The 17,286-nt window shown below is 39.6% G+C and overlaps 2 protein-coding genes across 7 annotated transcripts in view; both read left to right on the top strand.

Annotated features, from left to right (window-relative positions):
• Positions 1-4,497, top strand: part of LOC120543802 (neuronal tyrosine-phosphorylated phosphoinositide-3-kinase adapter 1) — a 34,462-nt gene extending 29,965 nt beyond the window's left edge. For 4 of the 5 annotated variants that reach the window (XM_039777055.1, XM_039777056.1, XM_039777053.1 and 1 more), the window contains exons 5-7: positions 36-278; positions 1,073-1,179; positions 1,770-4,497. In XM_039777055.1, coding sequence (XP_039632989.1) covers positions 36-278; positions 1,073-1,179; positions 1,770-2,201 — 782 coding nt within the window. In that variant the 3' untranslated portion in view covers positions 2,202-4,497. The remainder of the gene's footprint in view (positions 1-35; positions 279-1,072; positions 1,180-1,769) is intronic. The other variant, XM_039777057.1, reaches the window with a different exon arrangement.
• An 878-nt stretch (positions 4,498-5,375) lies between these two features.
• On the top strand, positions 5,376-15,542 carry atp1b2b (ATPase Na+/K+ transporting subunit beta 2b). Of its 2 annotated transcripts, XM_039777345.1 has the most exons (8): positions 5,376-5,799; positions 10,979-11,107; positions 11,200-11,307; positions 11,534-11,739; positions 12,001-12,060; positions 12,314-12,340; positions 12,592-12,687; positions 12,847-15,542. In XM_039777345.1, exons 1-8 carry the CDS (start codon positions 5,709-5,711, stop codon positions 13,012-13,014), a joined length of 885 nt encoding a protein of 294 aa, XP_039633279.1. In that variant the 5' UTR covers positions 5,376-5,708; the 3' UTR covers positions 13,015-15,542. The 2 variants fall into 2 exon arrangements, with proteins under 2 accessions (XP_039633279.1, XP_039633280.1); XM_039777346.1 differs by lacking the exon at positions 12,314-12,340.
• The last annotated feature ends 1,744 nt before the right edge of the window (positions 15,543-17,286 follow it).

The following is a 17,286-nucleotide window of genomic DNA, read 5'->3' as shown; positions in this document are numbered from 1 at the left end:
TGAAATATTCATTCTGTTTCTGTTCCCTGTCTCAGAGGACGAAGGCCGTGCGTGGAATGGCAGTGCTGATGCCCTATTAAGGATGGATAAGGAGGACCTCTGCATGGGGTCTCGAGGAGGCCTCTCAGGCATCCCAGTCCACTTCAGTGGTGCCACCAGCAGGGCGCTTGGTCACAGTGAGTCCTTGGCTGGTGTGGATAGCAGCCCAGGTTTCAGAGCCCTGCCCAGAGTTGGTCTGCCTCTTCCCTGCCAGACTTTCCCTGCCTGTCGCAATGGAGGTAAGTAAACACTTAGTGTTCATAATCTTTTAGTCATAGCCTCCAACCACAACATCCTATTTAGAAAGGAACTAGCAGCAAATTTACATGGGGATTCTTCTGCTGGCTCTGTTGTGGTGTAGCCCTTTAAACTTGAAAGAATCAGAGACTACCTTCTCTCGTCTCCAATGACTGTCACAAAAAGCTAACAGCCCTGCCTTCATTAAATCCCTTTTGTTCTGAAGTTAGCCTTGAAGCTTTGTGTCTCCTTGTCAGACTCTTTGCATCTGCACTCAATGCCTTTCCCTAGAAACGAGAGATGCTGCTTACCTTGAGAGTCAGTGCAATACTTACACTGAAGCAGAGCCAATAAAATAAGTGTCCCATAAACAGGCCCACACAGAAATATTTCTGTAGAAGATGTAATCAGTCATATTGTGCTTAATTGTTGAATAGTGAAAAATTATAGATTAGGATCTCTACAAAATGTAACTGTTTTCTTGTTACAACAAATAAAATGGAAATCTATTTACAAGACAATATATGATATCCAGCCCTCAGACAAACATTGACAGAGGGATATAGGAACAAATATCTTTGTAAATCTGTTGCTCCAGCATCCATTGTTCATCAGTAGTATCATTAGTATATAATTGTCAAGTAGCTCAAAATATAATGAGCATGCAATGTACAAAAGCCCCGTCTCAACTCACATGAGTGTAGATAGACATTCACAGCTCTGTGTGTTAAAACACAAAGTTATTTTCCAGTGTTGTCATTAGCAGGCACACAGTTTAATGTTTGTTTCTTTACAGAAGTGGGGCGGCTGGGCCGCTCCTCCTCTGCTGCTGGAGTGAGACAGGTGGGTGGTGGAGACGTCCAGAGACAGAGCAGCCTACCAGCACGAGAAGCCCTGAATCAGGTTAATATACAACACCCAGCTGTATAACTTTAGACTCTATTAACTTCATTCATGGTAGATTTGGGAATCAACATTAATATTGGTCTCATTATTACTTCCCTTTTTGCTAGAGACAGTGCTCCTGCAGATCTATTTTTAGCTGGTAGATATGCCCACTGGGCAGACTAAGGCTCTGGCTGGCCTTAAAAAAATAAGAGCTGCAAAGGTATATGACTAAGCTGATATGTAATCAGAAAATGAGAGAGAATAGTGGATGAGAGAACATGCTGTACTATGTTTGGAGTGATGAGCTGCAGTCTTCCAGCAGCACATTTTGCCCAGATTCTGGCTGCATAGCAAGTGCTGACGCAGTGAGTGTGCTGCAGAGACTGTCTTCATGCGGCTGGTTGACCCTCCCTCAACCTGTAATAGATGAAGCAGCGCTGCATCCTTGTGGCTGTCCACGGGAACTGCAGTTTCATTCAACATGTGCTGCTAGGATTGGCTGTCACTGCAGACAGCACTGCAGTGATCATGCAGGTTATTTTGAAATTAAAATACTATAATATCATAAAACGCTACATAAATTTACTTTTTCCCAATGTGTTCAGCTGCATGGTCTGGCCCAGCCTCAAGTGCCCTGCAGTCCCAGCAGTCCCAGTGTGTCTCGGCAGCAGCAGCAACTTCAGCTCCACCAGCAGCAGCTGCAGTTAAAGCAGCAGCTCCAGCAGCTCCAGCAACAGCACCACCTGCAGTTGCAGTTCCAGCAGCTCGCCCAGCTGGCGCAGGGACAGCCTCCTGTCAGCGGGGGCACCACCCTATCCGCAACGCAGAGCCAGAGAGACGGCAAGCTGCTTGAAGTCATTGAGCGTAAACGCTGCCTGTGCAAAGAGATCAAGGCCCACAGGCGCCCTGACAAAAGCCTGTGCAAGCAGGACAGCATGCCCATCCTCCCTAGCTGGAGACGGACACCTGAGCCTCGTAAGACTGGCACGCCACCCTGCCAGAGGCCACAGGCCGTCGTGTGGGACACGGCTATCTGAGGTGGAAAGGCTGGCCGGCCAGTGAGTACAGCACTGAAGAGAGACTAAACACACAGATGAATTGAAGATGGTTGGACAATTAATAAAGAGAGGAGAGTAAAATGGGTTTAGTAACTGCACAGAGGAATGAGAGAATGTTGCTCTTATTGTGTGATAAACTGATCTGAGAACAGTAATGAAGGTTATTGTAGACTTTGAACTCATTTGGGGGAAAAAACAAAAAAAGGCTGATAAAAGAGGTGAAGAAAGGAAGTATTACAATCAGACTAAACTAATCTCTGACCGGGGTGATTTGTACTTGCTCTGTACTATGTCCTTCTTGATGTGTTCTAATTGCCAATGATTTTTGCCACAAAACGCCAGTATTATTGCCACAAATAGAAGACACCAACTTAATAATAGGTGGGATGTTTTCTTAGATTGGTGTTGCCAAATTTTCTCCTGACTACTTGAGACATATGCTAAAGGAATCATATATTTTCTCCCACACACAGTTGTCCAACTTGCATAGAAACTACTCTGTGGATGAGAAAAGGCGAGATTCATTGATAAGTTATTGAAGTGTTTGTTGAAATCGTGAATGCATATGAGATGTCTTGGTTACAATAGATTGTCATTGTGGATGCAAATAATCATCACTGAGGAGTCAAAGCTACCTACTGTATCTGTTTGCATATTTGTAATGTAAATCTATTTACTTTCTCAACATTTCTGCAATTTTATAGCAATATGCTCCCGACGCTGGAGCAACATAATTAAAAACTTGTGTCAACTAGCCTAACATACATATCTAAGACTTGAATAAGTCATATTTACTGTGTCATTCTCTGCATGTCACGATAGACATACAGTATTGTAAAAGAAAATGTAGAGATGATCATGTCAGACTTTTACATACAGCAGATCTTCACTACGATAACATGTGGTCATATAAAAAGATAAATATATATCGCTTGGGGTATCGTTAGAAAGGGTGGTGCAACAGATGGCACATACTGTGCAGTCCAGCCAAATATGACACAGATCAATGGTACAAAAAACTTCATCATTCATGCTTCTCCACAGTTGCACATTAGTGATTGTTCCACCACAAAGAAAAACAAGCACTGACACCCATCAACACAGACTGTACAATATGGTGCAACTGATAAGACTGTGAGTATTGATCACCTCAAACAGAATGCTGGAACAATCTGCACAAAACATGGTATACACTTAGGAGAAATTAAACCCTAATGTACTGTAAATAGATATGTACAACTGTATTGAAAATGTAGCAATTATTTCCATTTTCATACTTGTAATCAATACATATTATGTAGCATATACTGTATAAACATAACTTTGTTCACTTGTTTTTTCTAAAAGAATGAAGTACTTTATCTGCTGCAGCCAGTCCTTGCGTTACTTTTAGTTCTACTAATAAACAGTAAGCCCTCTAAAGAGGGGCGCAGTCCAACAGTTGTTTATTTAAATGTATGCAAGACTCCCTTTAAGCTGTGTTATTGTTTTATTTATACCCTTTTTTTTCTACATTCATTTTTATTTGTGTACAGATTTCAACAGCTCGTTGTCTTGACATTTTGAATACTTTGCTGCTACCTTGAACTACTGGTGTTGTTCATTCAACTACATAGTGTTGCCATGAGAAACAATATTAATATAGTTATTGTTACATATTTGCTTTATTTCTGAAAGCCACATGAAATGAAGTTTGTACTTTGAAGAGTGAGCCTTTCTGTATTAGTATTAAGGCAATTGAATGTCTCTTGGTTGTTGTCTTTTTATGATAGTTAGCACCAAGCTGTACAGTACAGTACACTTACCCAGTGAAAAGAAGACCTATCTAAATGTTTGAGAGTCACTGCTTGGCCTTTTGTTTTAGTTCCCACCTGCTCGTGTTTGAGGGTCCAGGGTTTTCAAGCTTACGAAGTCCACTTTGCAAAACAAGCACAGGTCAGGTTGAAGGAAATGGGCAAGTGCAATGCATGCAGAGATTCCTTACACCGAAAATGTCCCAGTGATATTAAATATTGTGCCCAATTTAATTCCAGATACAAAGTAAATCACCTTACTAGTCCTTTTCACAGGCTGATATGGAACCCTAGGTACCATTTCCAAAATAGTTTACAGAAGCTGTTGGTTTTGTGTGTCTTCTAAAACAGTGGCCATTATACGAGTGCCATACTATATTGATATGGTAAGATACGGTGTCCCTTGGATATCACTGTAGTGCTATATTTGCATTGATATTGTCATTAAAATAAATTTTATATAATGAACTTTACACAACAAACAGGATTTTTGCATGTGTTTATGCCTCGTGTTGTTTTCCAGTGAAGATGGTGGGGAAGTGGACATTATGTTCCCACTGCACTTTTGCAGCAGGTGTTGCAGCAGCCTCGGTGTCCATGTGAGGGCGCTACCTTAATTACTCCACTGCTGCTGGTGTGGCTCCATCAGGATGCTCCATGCATAATACCCATGGATGTATTATAAGACAAGTCACCACTTCAATATAGCACACACAAGCAATTGTATACAGAGTAATCCAGCAGACCTTTACCAAATTTCATAGTTTGAATTTTAAATAGTTATTTCAATAGGATTAGTTATTATTCTGGCATTATTCAATTAGCAACCAATGCTAAAAAGGCACATATATGCAGACAATTTGTCTCACAATAAAGAACAATCGCATTAAAATCCAACATGTGGAATTTTATATTATATATATGTCTCTACATTATTATCTGAAGAGTCTCTTTCTCGTTTTTGTGACCACACATTAATAACGTCCCTGTATGGTTATCATAGACCCCCCATTTGAATAATATGCTAATTCCACGATAAATAATTATACAACAATGGGTCTACAATTCCCAAAATATCAATGAAAATATCACTTAGAACCACATACACTTTGGAGTCCTTCAGAAATATCACAGATATTAGCCTATGTTGGCTTTCTTTGGTGCCTCAGAGCCAATAAAAGCATGCTTTCAGCCAACACACGATATGCTCTACGGGTTGTCTTTCATGCGTTGGTCCTGTGAGGAGGAAGGATGCGGTGCAGATGATTGGCTAGGCGGCCAGAGGAGGCGGGAGTAGCTCTGCTGGGGGGGATGGAGAGGGAAGGGTGCTTGTAGAGAGAGGCGGAGGGACTGCTTTACCGCAGTATCACTAGATTTCTGCACCACTCATCAAAACTCTGCGGCATGCAGACAAGAGCTGGGGGGGAGGGCAGATACTAGGTCTGTGCTGGAGTGTAGGACTGCTACCTCTTACTCTTACTATCCGTCTCTCTGTTATCAGATTGACTCCAGTAGTGTTTCTACTTTCATTACCATTCATTTGTCCATCTGAGCGCTTAAGTAGACCTTTAATTATCTGTCTTCTTGCCATACAGTAGCTCTCTTTCTGCTCTCTGGCTAATTGTTTCAGCCCGGCGCTAATTGCATTAGGGCGCGTTTGTTAGAGCTTTGGGGTCCAAACTTTTATGACAAAATGGCAAAGGATGGAGAAAAAACCGGGTGGAAGGAATATATATGGAACCCGAGGACGAGGGAGTTCCTGGGCAGGACGGCGAGCAGCTGGGGTAAGTACTGTCCAGCTACAGCAATGCAGCAAACACGGTCCCTCGGCTCTGTAACAGGTCCCTGTCATTGTCTCTTAAGCCTTTTATAAAGATCAACGTGATGCTTCAAGACAGGACTCCTTCAGAAATGAAAATGTGTAACCATAATATCAATTTCACCCTGACAGAAGTTGTTTGATTGTTTTCCCTCAGTGTTCAGGTAATGAGATGGCTGTCGCTGTCCACCACAGTCTGCAGCTGAAGTCTGTATGCGGCACCGCTTCTGTGGGAGCCGGTGGAAGAAAAAAAAATCCTCCTGCTTAGTTTCTTTCTTTCTTTATTTATTAATTTATGGCACTGCTTTCACTGCGCAATGCGCTCAGCATAAGGGTGGAGGCATATGGTCTTATTTCACATTTGAATTAGCCAGATTACTGCAGCACTGATGAAACAGGTTCCACTCTGTTGTAAAGTGCATATCATCAGCTCCTCTCTTTGGAAGCAATGAGAGAGCCTTAGCTAGCCTTAAGAATTCTGCTGCGGATACGACTTTTTCCGGGGAGATCGGTTGCTGAATTAAGTAGAAATAGCCTATAGGTTGTACAGCCTGCAGCTTTTATCTAATGAGCATTCAACATGATGTCATTCATTTTCAGGCTTTTCCCCACAGAGATTTTGAAGGAAGATCCAATCCCAGCCTCTATGTAAAACAAGGGCTTTGCCACCTACTGTCCTCCTTTCTACCATACAACCAGCCAGCAACTATTTCAAAGATTCATGAAATGATAGGGCGCATATGGCTCTGTTCTAATGACATTGGAGCGTTTTAATCTGGGTAAAGCCGAGGGCCAAATGCTATTTGTATCACCTCCAACCCGGCCCCTCCCAGTGAGTGTAAATCAGTGAGGGATTTAATCCTAATCTAATGACTTCAGTGGCTGATGGGGAAGGTATCAATTCAGTGGGTAGGATCTAGCAAAGTAAATCACTTTCAGGAATTCAGATTATTTTTTATCTTTACACTGGGGACATGATCTCAAAGGCACTGAAGTTTGTGGTTGGAATCATGCTGAAAGTGATTTTACTTGCAGTGGTATCCTGTTGATAATATTTAATCAGTGGACATTTTACTATGAGTGCAGAGTTGGGAATCATTGACCGTATAGCTTCTTTTGCAGGAATCCTCCCGCAGTGTACGACTTAATCCAGCTCAGTGTGTCGCAGGTGCTTTAGGATCTTTAGGGTGGCCTTTTTAAGCTGTGCTCTCTAAGGCTTGTTAATTATTCTATTTCTGTAGTCAGCCACTACATGTAGGTCTGCTTAACTTGGCATTTCACCTTTGCACTTCCTCATTCTCCTAATGATGCATACACTGTACGTACTGTACCTCTACTTACACTTGTTTGACCTATTCATCCATTTTCTATACTTATCTCAACATGCAGGGAGAAAAAGGCAAGAAAACACACTAGCCAAGTTGCCTGTCTCTTTAACAGGCAAATTTGTTGTTCTATGAATGTAAAGTAAAAAAATTATTATTTCATAATTTGTTCATCTTGTCCTTCGGCATACCTCTGAAGGGGCCCACTTTATGTTAAGTGAAAACAGATGTTCAACATGTGTGTAGAGCATGTGAGGAAGAACACTAAATGTGTTCAGGGTACATCAGCTCATAAACAGAGCATGGCTTCTTGTGAAAGATGTTTGACTTTGGACAGCCAATCACATTTGGGTTCTTTGAATTGGATATACTATAAATAATTACTTTAACTCTACAGTGTTTGGTGCTTATTTCAATGTGTGTTGAGTGTTTTGTAGACAGTTTCCACCACATAATTCACTCATAATTATGCAGTATAATGTAAGTGCAGAGCATCAGATCAAAGGCTTCTTTGAGGATGAAACACTTTGTGCTTTGTGTATAGAGCTGTAATGATATGGAAATAGCCTTGATAAAATAGAACAGTCTGCAATTTTGATTTTACATTGCCACCAGCTGACACCAGGCAAACATGGTCAAACAGCTATCTCTATTTAAAAATAGGACTAATTAAGTGTTCTGCACCTCCCACTTCCAAAAACAACAAAAGGCTCTTACTGTAACACAGGGAAAGAGCCTTAAAGGGCTGATAGGAAACAAAACCATGATGCTGGTCTTAGTGTAAGATCGCAGACCATATACAAGATAACAAATGGTTTGACATTAAAAGAACATAGCTATTTATTCTTTCTCCAGAGCATTTCATTTTGAGTTTAGAGATCTGTTTGATCACTAATTCACAAAGCAATTGAGCAGCATGTCCTCCTAATTAATTTCTGAAAGAAAAGGGACACCTCCTGCCATTATTATTGAAGAAAGAACAGGATGCTGAACCATCCCTCCCTGGCCTTTTATTCTTTGCTTTCAACTGCCGTCTGCAAACAAAGCCAGGGTGAAAGACAGATGCTCTACTGTCCATCATCAGCGTGGACTGAAAGGGCAGACTGTGAACCTAACACCGTCTTTGCCAGTGGGAAAGCCACCCTGCCTGTACACTTGACGTATGCACATGTGCATATCCAGTCTCCCCTGGGTGGTGTCATATTTGCGGTTCGCACAACATCCCATCTGGATGACACTTAAACACTTTGTTTTGTCACATCTTATCTCTGATGCCTCTCTCTCTTGCTGTAGTACCTCTGGCTTGGTCCGGGGCCTGGAGGACTGACTGTATATTTTTAATGACTCAGCTTGGGGCTTTTCCGTGCGACAGACGGGATGCTCACAGCCATCTTGCTCAGCCATTCATTAATTTCACCTCGGATTTCAATAATTCAAGGAACATTTGGGTGAAAAAAAACACACACGCAAGCTCTAAATCATCAAGATACCACTCTATAATTGCCCCCCAGTGGAGCAGCTTCCCCTTGTCATTTAGTTATGGATTCCTGTAAGCCTGGCTGTGTGGGGAGGCAGATGCAGCGCCTGCTGACAGAGCGAGTAAGCTCCACGCTGGGGGCCATCCAGCAGAGGAACTAGGGTCAGGGTACTCAGTTGCTACACAACGCGGGCCTCAGGTGTTGATGCTTAAAACAAGGGATGTGTCATAGAAAATGCTATTTATGTTTTCCTGCTCTCTATGTCGACAGGAATGCCTGAGGTGGGAGCAAACAGCTGCTTCAAACGTATTTGATCATTCCTAGTAGGAAACAACACATCACTCGGTCTTTATCTAACCTCTGTGCATTGAATAAAATACAGCAGTAACAGAGTGGTACAATGTTACAGATGATTATTTCATTCATTTGAATGTTTTAGACCGTGTTTGAAACAAGTCAGCTAATCGATTAATTAATCATTAGAACATTAGTAAGCAGCACTTTTGATTAATTCTTTCATCAAGCAAAAGCTCCAGCTCCTCAAATGAAATGCAAATGTCAAATATCTTTTGGTTTTAGACTGTTGATTGGACAGAACAAGCAATCAGAAGATGTCACCTTGAGGTCTGTGAAATCGTGATGTCACTATTTTCTGACAACCATTAATCAGAAAGAAAAATGCATTGATAGAAAAAAACAGTCATTAGTTGCAGCCCTACTTTCTGTCTAATGTAACATTATCACTATGGTCTTCTTACACGGTTAATGAAATAGGCCTAGTCTATTATGGCCTGTAATCTCCTGACCCTGTGGCCTGGTCTCCAGGGGGTCCTTGTTCTCCCTCCTCCTATATCCCCCTCTGTCATCATTCCTCCCCCTCTGTGGACAGGGAACCTCTATAATGAAATTGATCAGAGACCAGCCTTTCAATCTTGGTTTAATGGACGCAAGAAAAAAAGCAATTATTGGTAAAAGTAACTTAATTTTAGACCATGTTATGGCATTAATGATATTTTAAGTACCTAATGGACAGTTGTTTTATGTGTGAATGAAAAAGAGAGAGCAGATGGAATGAAGCGTCTCTAGTTTAATGAGGATTAACTGGCCTCCTGTGAACTAGTTTGGTCAGAAAGTGACCACACCGACAAAACATTTCATTAAAATTAACTGATTCCATTATCTGCTCAGATGGAAGATTATTCATACTTAAAAATGTGCATTACAGTAATTATGAAATGCACTTATCTAAAGTTGCAGATGTTAGTCTAATGTAGCCGTCACGCATAAATCAAAAACATTTCATTGTAATGCACGAACACCAGCACAACAAGTGGATTGTGGATACAGGAATCATTGCAAAAAAAATATTTGTGAAAATGTCATTGCATAATAAAAAACAGGGAAGGCTGGGTCCTTAGGTAGCTCATGCCTCTTTCAAGCAAGCAACATGTATACACACGCAATATTATATGACGTTTAGACATGGAGTAATTTTCTACATCATAAAATTGTTTGATCAAATCTGATCATAAGGGAAGGGGTGTTGTTGGCAGTGGTGTTAGTGTGTGGAAATGACAAAATGTGTAATGCTTAGAGTAATTGTATTCTCAATTAATTAATGTTTCAGTAGATTGACATTTTGTTCTTATACGATATACTGTATGCTAGTTACTACAAAGGCCAATTCACATGTTTAAAAATGGAACTGAATGGAGTTTGATTGAAGTGAAGACTTTCTCGAGGCTACAGATATAATATATTAGTGTGTGAATCACAATAAAAATATATTAAGTATAGTAAGTTTAAAGCAACATTTATTAAATCATACTATTAGCTAACAATTTGAGGAAAAACAACCGTGACTTCTTGAATTTCGCAAAGACAGGTAGCTGTTAGCTGTAGCTACCTAGCCAAATAGGTTTAGGTAGATATTCATTTAGAATATGAACACAAGATTTGGTGTTTTGATGTTTTTCAGTAGGATCTATGTATCCAATGTACAGAAGATATAAGGTCTGTTGAAGTGAATAATTTGATCTACGATAATACTCCATTTCTCACTGATACTGCATAAAGGATAACAATAAAAAAGGGGGTAGGACCAGAAAAGTTTTTTTTGTTGAACTTCTTCCTACTCCTTTTTGAACATGGGAATTTCTTATTTCAATCACTTACACTAATTTTGGAAGATTGTGCTGAGATGTACATGTTCTTATTTATCTGTTATTATAATTTTATATATAGTTGTAATTTGTTTTGAACATAATATATATATATATATATATATATATATATATAATACAGTTGGTACAACTCACTTTTTTTCTCTCTTTGTCTGCAGGTCTTATTCTTCTCTTCTATTTAGTTTTCTACATCTTCCTGGCCGGCTTGTTTACACTCACTATGTATGTCATGCTGCAGACCTTGGACGACCACAAACCAACCTGGCAAGACAGGCTCTCCACACCAGGTGCAGTCACTAATGATACGATCTGCGAGAACACAGGTCACGGGCGGTGGCGCAGTGTCGTTAACCTCCTGCTGTCTCTCTGTCACTCACAGGCATGGTGATTAGACCCAAAACAGATGACTCCTATGAGATTGTCTATAACATCGAGAACACTGAGAGCTGGGACATGTACGCTCAAGCCCTGGACAAGTTCCTGGCACGTAAGTCTGGCTCTCGGCCTCTCGTACAGTGATTTGAAAAGCTTACTGCTGTGGATTATCCAACGATCTAGGAAGAATTACTTACTTACTTGTTTTTTTTACCTAATAAGAGATAATTCTTCTACTGTCAGTGGGTGGGAGATTGCCTTGCACTAGGGTTTTAGTTGAGTCATAAGCCCTTATAAACAAAATAAACCCCACCCACCCCCGCTCTCTCCCCCTGCAGCCTACAACAACTCCGTCCAGGCCGAGAAAAATAACGATTGCGTCCCAGACCAGTACTTCCTGCAGGAGGACAGCGGCGATGTCAAGAACAACCCCAAGCGCTCCTGTCAGTTCAACCGTACCATGCTGGAGCTATGCTCTGGAATCAATGATCGTTACTATGGATACCAGGATGGCAAGCCATGCATCATCATCAAGCTGAATCGGGTATGAAAGATAAAGAGGGAAGCGAAAGGGATAGTGTTGCTAGGAGACATCGAGGGACTGAGATAAGGAATTAGGAAGATTATCCCAGTAAAAAAATAAGAAAGTCAGTATCAAGCTAACATTTATAGTCATTGGTTATTCATTTGCCTTTTATGTCTGACATATCTTACAATTTTAAACATGACTTTCTATTCCTCTGTGTATTCAATAAGAGTGAAATGGGAATGGTGCTGGAGACGTGCTGTCTTTCTGTCTCACCAGGTGATTGGGATGCTGCCAAGTAAGGATGGACATGCTCCGTTTGTCACCTGTGGTGCAAAGGTAATCCCTTTCTGTCTTTCACAGTGAAAGGCTTAACATAACAATGTGGATTTCAGGCCATTCATAGCTATCGTGCCTCACTCTCATCTTCAATATGCCACCTGTCGCTCGTCTCCATTCCCTTTTAATGTCTGTGCTTGGTATTATTTCAACTATCATTGCATGCCATTTTGTCACTTAACACCACCTGTGTATGTTCCTTCTCTTTTTTTCTTTTGTTCCCATTGTGTTCCATTAATTTGCTCACTCTCAGAAATACAAAGTTGGCAAAGATCAGTGGGTAAGAACAGGACAGAACCTGTGTTTTTAGACTTTAGATTATGTTGAACCATGCTTAGAAGTAGTGTACATTGTAGATCTATGTATATCAAGATTATGTGTTTTGCATTAAATAGACTGCTGAAGTAGATAGTGAGCATGTTGAGAAGTTAGATTTAAGAGATTAATGAGGCTCGCCTCCTCCTCTCCTACATAGATGAAGTGACGTGATATGAAGTAGCTATAACTCATGACGTTGTTTCAACCCCTTAGAAAGAAGACTCTGACAAAATTGGAGAGTTGCTGTATTTCCCTCCAAATGGCACTTTCAACCTTATGTACTACCCTTACTATGGAAAGAAAGCTCAGGTAAGATTGTGTCTGAAATCAAAATATTGCTTAATTTGGTAAATATTGCTGCTAATAACCAAGCAGCTATCATGTATCTCCAGACAGTTTATTAAAGATGTATCAGAGAGAATGTATCACTTCCTGTGTTTAAAGATGCCCTTGGATCTGTTTTTGCAGGTGAACTACTCTCAGCCTTTGGTCGCCGTCAAGTTCCTTAATATTACTGCCAATCAAGATGTCAACATCGAGTGCAGGATCAACGCCAACAACATTCCCATTGGAAGTGACAGAGACAAGTTTTCCGGAAGAGTGTCTTTCAAGCTGAGGATCAACACTATCAACTAGGTTGACCCTTTTCCTCTGCTGAAAACTACTTTCTTCATTCTCTGCATCATTGCACATACACAGAAACAAATCTCAGTATTTCACACCCTTTGTAGGATTTGTTTACAACCCCCAAATTTTGGGGGAAATTGTTTGTCCAGTCGTGTGATGATATGGGGCAAGAATAAAAGGGTGGTAATCCTGTCATTATTTCTGTCTGTGAGCTTTGGGACAAATTCTTTTCTGTAAATTAGTTTGAGGTGACGTCTATTTATACTGCATGACAAACTAGGGGATATAAAGAATGTGAACATGTGTTTTCAAAGTTTGCAAGGATCAGCAACATTAACACTTTATTGCTGCTCCCCTCCTGCTGCCTACTTATAGAGTATCCCTCTATATATGAATATACACAAATTACAATACAAAATGTGTATATCTACAGTATTTACACAGTATCATAACCTTATATCAGTACGTCTATTTTGTTGCACTTAAAAGAATAATCCAACAGACTTGCTTATATCTTGATGGATGGATGCAGAGATGAAGCCATTTTGCATGTGTGTATTGTCTTTAGTGTGCTATGAGGGCAGGAGGCCCCTGTGTCCCACTCCACCTCTCTGCTAAGTGTGAAATAAGGTTATGTTAAACCACTAACCACCAGGAGGGGCCACACTATAATCTACTAAACCTTACACACAGCAAGTGTGTGTTTCGATAACAACATACTGTAAGATAGGCATCTCCAAAAAATAGAAGTGTGTGTGCGTGTGTGTGTGTGTGTGTGTGTTCCATTCACAGGTCCTATTTCATTCAGTAGGTCGGGAAGTTGCATGCAATGTGCAATATTCATTAAGTGGCATACATTATGAATGCCTGAGTCCATTCTTCGGATGAGAAGACTTCTATTAAATGATAATTATTTTGGATCATTTGATATTCATTTGATAACAAGGTTGTTTGACCTGAGAGCAGCTTATGAAACAGATCTGCTTCATATTTAGACTGCAAAGAGTGTTCATATCAACAACACTGGTGTCAAATGAATTATGAAATGAGACATCAGTCCTATGCTTCAGAGGTCTTACATTACAACATCACCTTAGTTTGACAAAAACCAAAACTCCCAGCCAGCTAGTGGATAAACAGAACTTTAGTTCCCAGGTTCCCAATCAACCATCTGAATTTCAAATGAAAAACAGCAAAAATGATCCTCCTGCTGTACGATGACATTACACTCCCCCTGTCACTGTGTGTATTATTTTTAAAGCTTAAACCAAGAGCCATTTTCTTGTGTCTCAATTTTTAATTAATTTAAACATGAATATTTGGAGGTTTTTTTTGCGTGTATTGCATCTATTTCATATGTATCAGAAATAGATGCCATTATCATATTTTGTATTGATTTACACTGGAAGTGTGCTTTGAATTCATTAATGTACAGTTTTGGAGGATGCAGAACATTTGTGTTTTTTTCCCTTTCTTTTATTCATATCCATTATCATCCTCTTAAATATTCATCCAGGATATAAAAATGTATAGTTTACATATTCTTTGAATGGTGACTAGAGTCTTGAATAATGTGAGTTGGTAGTTTGTTTTTTTTTGTCCTGTAGGAAATTAACAAAACTGGAGATTTGCTTCCTTACCCCCCATAGAAAAGAATATTTTTCTCATTTAAATTTGTTGTTTTCATATAGAATTCTTCACTGTTGTATGAATAAGTCTGAAGGCAAAGACATCATGATAACTAGACAACCAGTTTGAACAACCAACCTGTTGAAAAAGCATAGAGTAGGCCTGAGTTTGGTGCTGTTTACTTAATGTGCATTCATTGTGCAGTAAAGACACACACAATTGTAAGAACGCCTGTAAATGATGGCTGGAGATATCTGTAGAGTCACACTTTTAAACTCAGGCACACTGCTTTGGCATGGTTGCAGAATTGCACCAATGCGAACGTGATCCTGTCGTGTCATCATGGCAGCAAATGTGGAACACAAGCATCTGTTCGCTCACATTAAGGTCTGGCTCGACTCCACCACTTAATTTCTCTCAGAGCAATGTGTTTCTCTCGCAAATATCTCACAGTGGGCTCAATAGGACCTCATTATCTGATCCATGCTTGACAAAGAAAGGCAATTAGATCTAATGTGATTACCTGGTCTATTTCTGAAGGGTTATTCATAATGAAGGATGTGATCCAACAGTCATCTCTTTTTTTTGTTGCTTTTCGTGTGACCATCTACTGAGCAGTTCAAATGTATTTCTCCTCTGGCATTCCTGCAACACTTATTTAATTTCTCTGTAATCTCTTAATCTGGTCAACTAATCCACAGCAGGCACGCTCAACTTCTTTACCCTACTTTGTCGCTCCTCCTCCTCCTTGTGTCAAACGCCTGAATCACTGTCTTCAAAAGAAATAAAGCAAGGGTATTTTTTTCCCCAATGCATTCAATCCTATTTTACCCCAATCATTCTTTAAATTGACCAAACCTTTTTAAATCACAATACGGCAAATAAAATGTCTTTGCTTCATCACCTAATTGGACATTCTTGTTTTACTCATGTGCATGTGAAGATTAGTTCTTCAACCAAAGATCTTTATGGCAGTTTAAATTTGATTTATTTGTGCTGCACTGACACATCCTCAGCAGAGATACTGTAGGATCCAAGTGTAGGGCTAAACATCCTGTGTTTATAATATTATTATTAGTATATAATATTAATAATACGCACAAAAGGAATGTTTTTTTCTCTACAACATAGCAGTGCCTCCTGGTGGACAGACAGTGTTGTTCCTCAGTGTCACAGAATGTTATTTCCTGTTATGTCCACTTATATGTTTTTTCTGTGAGAATTTGGAGATATCCTCAAAAAGCAATATATTTATTTTTTGTGTGGCTGTATGATGTATTTAAAAAAAAAGCTGTAACACAAAATCAATGTATCATCAAAAGCAAGGAAGAAATAGAAAAGAACGTACAGATATTGCAGTCAGGCAATTTTGCCAGTGTGCATTATCATGATGGAATTATATTTAAAAGTGTTGTTTTATTTATAAAAGAGTATTTTATTGCTATTTTGTTGTAAAGAGAAGATAATTTATAAGCTTGGATTGTATCATGTCATGGGAGCTACCTGGTAGGTTTTCAGCATTTATTTCAACAAATGGCAAAATGTCAACAGCTTGGTTGGAAAGGTTTTTTTTTTTTATTTAGAAATATTTTTGTCATTGTTTGAGTCCTTTTTACTTTCTAAAATTGAACTCATAAAGCTTGCAATGAAAGCTTCTGACCACTGGGGTTTATTGTTTCAGAATTCAGACATTCAAAGTAAATTAATAGCGAATATGTCACAGAGAGCTTTTAGAGAACTTTGAAGTTCAAAACCTTTAGCAACTTTTCAGAACAAAATTTCAAAACGGTCCAATACAAATGTCAGAGAGAGTCTACTTTTTCATATAAGGAATAACTTAACAAATCTCATTTTCCCCACCGAACGCCCTCGTCTTAAATCATACTATTGCCTAATACTGTGGTGTAAGGATAGTTCAATAAAGAATTCCATGAAATTTGTTGAGATACTCTTTCCCCAAAAGGATGATAATTCTATTCTTTATTTTTTTGCTCTTACTGTATGTATATTTTTGCTCATGTTTACTGCAAACCAAGATAGAGAAATAAATAAATAAATGTCATTTAAGGGAACTCAGACTTAATTTTTGTCTCTGCTTCAGACACTAAGATTAAAGTGGAATGGCCATAATGCCAATGTGGATCCTTTTATCGTGGCTTATTATCAACTAAAATGTAGTCAAATGCATAAGGGACAGAAAAAGAAGCCAGCCAATGTCAAACATAGTCAGGTGGATGTAATCTAAAGTAATCTCATTCACCATAATCCTCACAGCCTATAGCACCAATGGACACCAGAGTTAACCTGTGTGCATATACTGGTACACTGTCACAAGAGAAAGGTAAAAAAAAGGGTAGAGGTTACTGTATGTTCTAATGTGTGAACTAGTGAGAGTATCAAGAGGAAGTGAATACGTAGTGGAAATACCACCTTCAACATGTCATCCTCCTACATATATCACATGTCAAAGGTCACAGATTGAAGTCTTGGTTGGATTCAAGTGATATTCGTTCAACCAAGCTCGGAAATGTGTGAATTATGTTTTAGGTAGCTTTTTTCCCTCCCTTTGGGAGTTGCTTTACCATAGTCTGCCGCCAACTGCTTGACAAGATCACAGCTGAAGTGCACTTCTGCTCACTGACCTTCAACCAG

The sequence above is a fragment of the Perca fluviatilis genome, chromosome 16 (assembly GCF_010015445.1).
Source record: "Perca fluviatilis chromosome 16, GENO_Pfluv_1.0, whole genome shotgun sequence".
Classification (NCBI taxonomy): Eukaryota; Metazoa; Chordata; class Actinopteri; order Perciformes; family Percidae; genus Perca; species Perca fluviatilis.
The sequence above is the reverse complement of the archived record's forward strand: the minus strand, read 5'-3'. Positions and strand labels throughout refer to the sequence as shown.